At 40.5% G+C, this 7,500-nt stretch overlaps 1 protein-coding gene across 1 annotated transcript in view; it reads left to right on the forward strand.

The window, feature by feature from the left end:
• The window catches only part of LOC308077628 (melanoma receptor tyrosine-protein kinase-like), a 55,378-nt gene that overhangs the window by 31,715 nt on the left and 16,163 nt on the right, over window positions 1–7,500 (forward strand). The window contains exons 9-16 of the mRNA XM_080418413.1: window positions 861–987; window positions 1,697–1,770; window positions 2,530–2,620; window positions 2,908–3,104; window positions 3,737–3,869; window positions 5,058–5,148; window positions 5,570–5,727; window positions 6,140–6,172. Coding sequence (XP_080274539.1) covers window positions 861–987; window positions 1,697–1,770; window positions 2,530–2,620; window positions 2,908–3,104; window positions 3,737–3,869; window positions 5,058–5,148; window positions 5,570–5,727; window positions 6,140–6,172 — 904 coding nt within the window. The remainder of the gene's footprint in view (window positions 1–860; window positions 988–1,696; window positions 1,771–2,529; window positions 2,621–2,907; window positions 3,105–3,736; window positions 3,870–5,057; window positions 5,149–5,569; window positions 5,728–6,139; window positions 6,173–7,500) is intronic.

The raw sequence follows: 7,500 nt of genomic DNA on the forward strand, positions 1-7,500 counted from the left end.
GTGTGCAGTTTGTGTCCCAAAAGTCAGTGTGTCCCCCAAAGGTCAGAGTATGTCCTAAAGGTTAGTGTGACACCTTTTAGTTTGTCCTAATGGTCAAAGGTCAGTGTGTGACACCTTTTAGTTAGTCCTAAAGGTCAGTGTGACCCCTTAGCTGAGAGAGAGATGAAGCTGGGACCCCCACTACATATCCTATATTAAAATTGCCTAGTGGGTCAACCGACGGTGTCTTGCCTAGTGGGTCAACCGATGTCACAAATGTAACATGCGGACCTGCAAGGCGCACCATTTGCTCCGATCCGCACCAAACCTGGCACCAACACTGGTCAGGGGTAGAGCCCGACCGATGCCAGATTTTTGATTCCACTGGATATTAAGACTCTCATCATTTTGGGATTTTACCGTATTTTGTCACATTTATTCATCTATATGCTGCTGTTGATCAAACATCGGGTTGTTTAGCCTACTGTTTGATTTGCACACATGCGCTGCCATTGACAAGCAATGAGACGGCTGCTAAGCAGTTCACTTGTGTTATAGGCTATCTCTACTGGGTAGTTTTAGTAAAATGGTAGTTCCAAATTTTCTAATAGACAAGTGTAGGGTAAATTAATTATGAAAATTACAGTATGTAATGCTCTCTCTCTCTCCTCAGTGTGTGATAGAGTCGTGGTGGGGGTCTCTCTCTCTCTACAGTATGTAATGCTCTCTCTCTCTCCTCAGTGTGTGATGGAGTCGTGGTGGGGGTCTCTCTCTCTCTACAGTATGTAATGCTCTCTCTCTCTCCTCAGTGCGTGATGGAGTAGGGGTGGGGGTCTCTCTCTCTCTACAGTATGTAATGCTCTCTCTCTCTCTCTCCTCAGTGTGTGATGGAATAGGGGTGGGGTCCCTCAGTGATGCCATCGCCATCAATGCTTCCAACATGGAGTCATTCAGGAACTGTACCAAGATCAATGGAGCTGTGTCACTTCTGCCCACCTCCTTCTCAGGGTATCAATACCTTTATCTTTATCTATATCTTTATCACTTTATCAATACCTTTATCTATCACTTTATCAACACCTTTATCACTTTATCAACACCTTTCTCACTTTATCAATACCTATCACTTTATCAATATCTTTATCATCTATGGGAATCACACAGGTGAATGAAATCAATATTCATATTTATTCATAAGGGTCTGTCTATGTCATCACACACAGTATGTTTTGTTTGACAGGAAGTAATTAAGATTGGCCTTTTAGGGACATTTAATTTAAGAATACAAAAGTCTTAATTTGTTTTCAAAATGTTTTGGCGTCTATTAGGTCCATATTATGACCATAGATATGCTCTAAAAGTGTGAAAAAAAATATTTTCCACACTTTTTTCACACATTTTAAACCTCAAAAATGTAATTTGTTGTGACCCTGTGTTAGAAAGTACATTTACAATTCTGAGGTACTTTTTACTGTACTTATTTTATACTCCAATAATAATAATCCAATAATAGGATTATTTTTAATGAGTACTTTTACTTTTGGTATTGTAAGTATATTTTGATGACAAAACTTTTGTATTTTTACATAAGTAAAAATGTTAATGCAAGAATGGAAATAAAATACTTTAATTTAATTTAAATACTTTCACCACTGCAGTAAGGTGTGTTGTGATTGGGCTGTCCTCCAGTAAGCTGTCTTGTGATTGGTTCTTCCAGGGACAAGTATTACAACGTGCCACCTCTGGATACGTCCAAACTGGAATACTTCAAAACTGTTAAAGAAATCACTGGTAAATTATTATTATTATTATTATTATTAATGTCTATGTAAATGTTATTAATTAAATCACTGGTACATCAATAGAAATGTTTTTAAATGTCTCTGGGGGTTCAGTCAGGGAGGGAGTGTTGGGCGGGAGGAGTAGGATGAAGGCTCTACGTCCTCCCGGTGGGGGCTCCTCACTGGCAGGTGAGCCAGTAGGATACGACAGCAGTGACAACACACAGAAATGTGTGTGGGGAGGAAATCATTGGCATAACGACTAAATTGGGGAGAAAACAGGGTAAAAAGCTAACTTTCTATAGGGGTCTAGGCCCCTTTTTAGTAGCCGATCTGAGCTTGTAGAGCGGCTATTTCTTTTTTGTGCCAAATATTGGTTCCATAATTGTGACTCTAGGCTAGGTTCAAGTCCTTAGAAGAAGAGATTCAGAGATTGTAGAAACTAAAGTGTTCTTCTCAGTGTATGTATATAGAGTCATGTGGCCCTCTTCTGGTCACATTGGTGTACTGCAGCATTTGTTTCTATCTAGTGCTGCTATTGTTACATTAGATGCTTTGCTCTTTGTTATTTTTTTGTTTTCATTATTGTTTTTTGGTATTACTATTACTAATAGCGGTGTCAGCAGTTATTTAATTTATTATAAAAGAAAATGGATTACAAAATAATTATCAATAATATAATTGATTAATAATCGAATCCTATTTTGGGCATTATTTATATATACTGTACTAATATTATATATATACTATTTTGCGTGTGCGTGTGTAGGTTACATGATGATCCAGTCATGGCCCGTTGGTCTGGACTCTCTGTCTGTGTTCGAAAACCTGGAGATGATCCGAGGACGAAGCGCACACAGGTAACACACACACACACACACACACACAATGTGTGTATGTGTTTATTCCAGGGGTTACAGTGTGGTAATCGTGTGTGTGTGTGTGTGTGTGTGTGTGTGTGTGTGTGCGTGTGCGTGTGCGTGTGCGTGTGCGTGTGCGTGTGCGTGTGTGTGTTTGTGTGTGTGTGTGTGTGTGTGTGTGTGTGTGTGTGTGTGTGTGTGTGTGTGTGTGTATGTATGTGTCTATTACCAAGGCTACGGTGTGGTAATAATGTGTGCGTGTGCATATGTGTATATGTCTATTACAGGGGCTACAGTGTGGTCATCATGAACACACCAGTGTGGTGGCTGGGTCTGAGGTCACTCACGGAGGTCAGTGCCGGAAAGGTCATCGTCAAGGACAACCGTAACCTTTGCTACACCCGGGAGGACCACTGGACACACATGTTTAAGACCCCGTCCCAGGTGGTTAAAATTATACCCTCACAATCTGAGGAAACATGTGGTAAGGACGCCCAAATTATACCCTCACAGCACATTTTTATGTAGTTACGCTTGTGAGCTTGTAGATCAGCTATTTTCAGAGCGTGACGCCCAAGTGCAACCGAGCATAAAATGACTTGTCTTAGTTCCACTGGATCTCTTCTCCACTAGTCCCTCCCTAACATTTTAGTCTAGTTTGTATTTGTTGACGAAATTGTCAATACATTTAGTCATAGTTTTAGTCATCATAGCTTCGTTTTTATTTCGTTTTTGTCAGTGAAAAAAGATAGCCGACCAACTTGTTTCGTCATAGTTTTAGTCGACGAAATTAACACTGAATTGAATACATTGAAGGTTAGTGGATGCAGAAAGAGGATTTTTTTGTCCAACCAAGCAACAGCAACAAATGGGTGCGTGCTCAGTCAGTCAGTCAGTCACTCTCTGTCGCTCTGTTTTTGGTTTATGTGGTTGTATGGCCTCGGGATGAACTGAATTGATTAACTGTCCTATGGGTTGATTGTTCCAATAATATGGACTGAATTGGAAAGATGTGGTTTTCATAAAGTGCTTCTGAAATTCAAAATTGTCTGTCTGTCTGTCTGTCTGTCTGTCTGTCTGTCTGTCTGTCTGTCTGTCTGTCTGTCGTGTGTGTAGAACATGGGAATCGAACCTGTGACACAGAGTGTACAGATCAGGGTTGCTGGGGTCCAGGACCATCCATGTGTTTCTCATGTCAACATCTGGAGCGCAGTGGCCGCTGTGTGAAACACTGCCACCTACTGGAAGGGTGAGATTCACACAATAAACTACACTACCCACACTTCCACATTTCCTACACAACTGAAGGTTAAAAAAAAAACTACAAAAAACAAACAATTGCAGTTTCAGGAAAGAAAAACAATGTAAGAAATAGTGGAAATAGCAGATCTACAAGCTTACAACGCGTCACATCGCGACCTGTTGTAAGCTTGCAGATCTGCTATTTTCATTATTTGAAATAGGGCGTAGAACTACCGTACACACAGTAGTTCACCCAAAGAAATTCTTATTTTCTATCAATTACACACCCCGTAAAGCCTTGAATTCATGGAGATTTTTTTGTTTTTGTCGCATTCCTAAGCCAATAACTGATTTATCTCCTACTGACCATCCACCCAGTCATCGAATTATTGGCTCAGGAATGCGACAAAAACGAACCAAAAACATCTCTATGATTTCAAGACTTCATGGGGTGTGTAATTGATAGAAAATAAGTAATTCTTTGGGTGAAGTGGTTAATTCATAACTTTGGGTCAGACGCCAGATTTCTCTTTTTGAGTCTCCAGCTAAAACGTTTGGAAACCACTGAATTAAAGGAGCACTTCAGCCATTTTCAAACTTATCTTCATATCATTGGTCCTCACTAATGCTCATTATAATATGGTACCTTTTCTGCCTACTCACTCTGTGTCTCAGAGGAGGGCTGTGGACATTTCAGAAAACTACCAGTGACATCATCGATGGGGAATCCAAGCTAATAGAAACTGCAGGCTTTGTATTCCTGGAAAGTTAGCATGATGTAATAGAAGCCATTGTTCTCACATTAACAAAAACAAATACAATGAAACATTTGAATCTGGTTTGAAATGACCAAACCTGCCTACCGATGATAACACTGGTAGGCAGGTTTCTGAACAGTCCACAGCCCTCCTCTGCGAAAAAGAAAAAGAAAAAGAGTCTTTGGTTCAAATGGCAGTGTAGACAACCACGTAACCATGTGTGAAAAAGGTCTCTACCAAAAATACAATACAATCAGTTAGGAATCCATTAGCCTGTCTGTCCAGATTAATTTAAAAACACAATGAATTTCACATACTGTAAACTTTGGACGTGTGCGCTCTGTCATAATAATGTTATGATTGTGTGTGTGCGTGTGCGTGTGCGTGTGTGTGTGTGTGTGCGTGTGCGTGTGTCCGTGTGTTTTAACGTCACGCAGGGCGTCCAGAGAGGTGGTGTTGAACAGCAGCTGTGTTCGGTGTCACTCAGAGTGTCTGCTGAAGAACTCATCCCTGACCTGCACTGGACCCGTACGTACTACACACTGTGTGTGTGTGTGTGTGTGTGTGTGTGTGTGTGTGTGTGTGTGTGTGTGTGTGTGTGTGTGTGTGTGTGTGTGTGTGTGTGTGTGTGTGTGTGTGTGTGTGTGTGTGTGTGTGTGTGTTTTAGGGAAGGGAGAAGAGTCTAGGACGTGTGGAGTGTTGTCCAGGGTGTTTTAGGGAAGGGAGAAGAGTTGGACAACACAGGAATGAGTGGGGAAGAATTAATTGACATAATTAGGAGAAAAAGTAAGAAAACTAAGAAACACTTAGTTCTCTCTCTCTCTCTCTCTCTCTCTCTCTCTCTCTCTCTCTCTCTCTCTCTCTCTCTCTCTCTCTCTCTCTCTCTCTCTCTCTCTCTCTCTCTCTCTCTCTCTCTCTCTCTCTCTGTGTCTCTATGTCTCTCTCCCAGGGGTCAGATCAGTGTGTGCAGTGTGGACATTTTAAGGACGGTCCACACTGTGTGTCCCGCTGTCCTCAAGGAGTCCCGGGAGACGGTGACACGTTGGTGTGGAAATATGCCGACAACACCAAACAGTGTCAACACTGTCACCGTAACTGTACCCAGGGGTAGGACAAGCACGCACGCACGCACGCACGCACGCACGCCACACACACACACACACACACACACACACACACACACACACACACATATAACCACATTCACTCACTCACACACACACACACACACACACACACACACACACACACACACACACACACACACACACACACACACACACACACACACACACACACACACACACACACTTTAGTTTGAGAAAAAAGGAAACCCTGCCTAATGAAGGTGTCACTGGTAGGCAGGTGTCTGAACTGTCCACAATCCACCAATGAGACACAGAGTAAGTAGACAGAAATGGTGCCATCTTATGATGACCATTAGTGAGGACCTATTATATGAAGATAAGGTTAAAAGTGATCCTTTAACAGTAATTAACGTTCTTATGTGTTGTTTCAGGTGTACGGGTCCTGGACTGTCCAGATGCAAAGGGTAAGACACACACCCCCTCTAAACAGGGTGTGCGGGACCCCTAGGGGGTCCTCAGAGTTACTACAGGGGGGCCGCCAAATCTTTGTGTGATTTTTTTTTTTTTACATTAACTGCTTGAACCCTAGCATCCCTATTCTGAGGGTAACATATTAGCCAAAAATGTCCGATCTACAAGCTCACAACACGCCATTTTGTGCTGACATTTTTACCATTGAGCTAAGAGCTTGTCTGCTTGGTCAGGGGATAAATTGAATCTTGACCATCAGGTCAACATTCGTGTCAGATCCTGTGTCTAGGTGAGACGTGACCTTTGACACGATCTAAATGTCTCAATAGAAGAGCAGGGAGACAAAATACAACCACCCCAATTATATAGGCTAAGTTATATTGTATTAACATACTCTAAAATACAGATTGGACAAAATTACATTTTATTCATTAAAAATGTTACATGGGTTGAATGTGGGAGTGTGTGAGTTGTGCTTTCTTTGATCTCTTTGTTGTCTTGGTTGATATTGTGTATTATTGCTTGTTTGTTGTTTGTATGTATTTGTCTTTATTTTTTATTTTATTTACCATCCATGTTGTTTGTACCAAAAATTGCAGACCTTCTTTTGTTATTATTATTATTCGCACATTGTCTTTGTATCTGCTTAAAAAATCAATAAAAAAGATTTGTCAAAAACATATTACATATAGTAGTGGCACTTTAAGTTGAATGATGAATCATTGAATGAATCATTAAGCCAATCAAAATTAAAATCACCCAGACTAATTGCAATGCAAATAATCAATTTTATCAATACTAAGTACTTTTAAGAATAAAAAAGAGAAAGAGGGGTTTATATCCAGTATCCAGGTATTTATTTTTCACACAGAATGTTTGGGTAAATAAATAGTTACTATATTGATTTTAAATCATTGAATCGAATCGTATCGTTCTAAATTAACCTGTCCTGTATCGTTCATGTATCGTATCGACTAAATCACTGAATCGAAGCGTTCTAAATTAACCTGTATCGTTCATGTATCGTATCGACAACCAAGTATCGTGATACGTATCGAATCGTTGTTAAAACGTATCGTTACACCCCTACTGCTAGAGCATGAACAGAATCTGACTCAGCAGAAGGTGGTCTGTAGACACCTACTACAACTACTGGAGAAGGCCTTGGTTTAACCCTCAGAGCAAGGAATTCATAATCATATTGATTTCAGTTGTTCTAATTCCACACATGCAAGTTTACAAGACCCCTTTTAATTACTACAATCCATCCATTGTATTCAATTGCTTTTTTTTATGTCCAATGTATTTGTATTGAAGTTCA

The sequence above is a fragment of the Gymnoscopelus braueri genome (assembly GCF_963280865.1).
Source record: "Gymnoscopelus braueri genome assembly, chromosome: 21".
Taxonomy (NCBI): Eukaryota; Metazoa; Chordata; class Actinopteri; order Myctophiformes; family Myctophidae; genus Gymnoscopelus; species Gymnoscopelus braueri.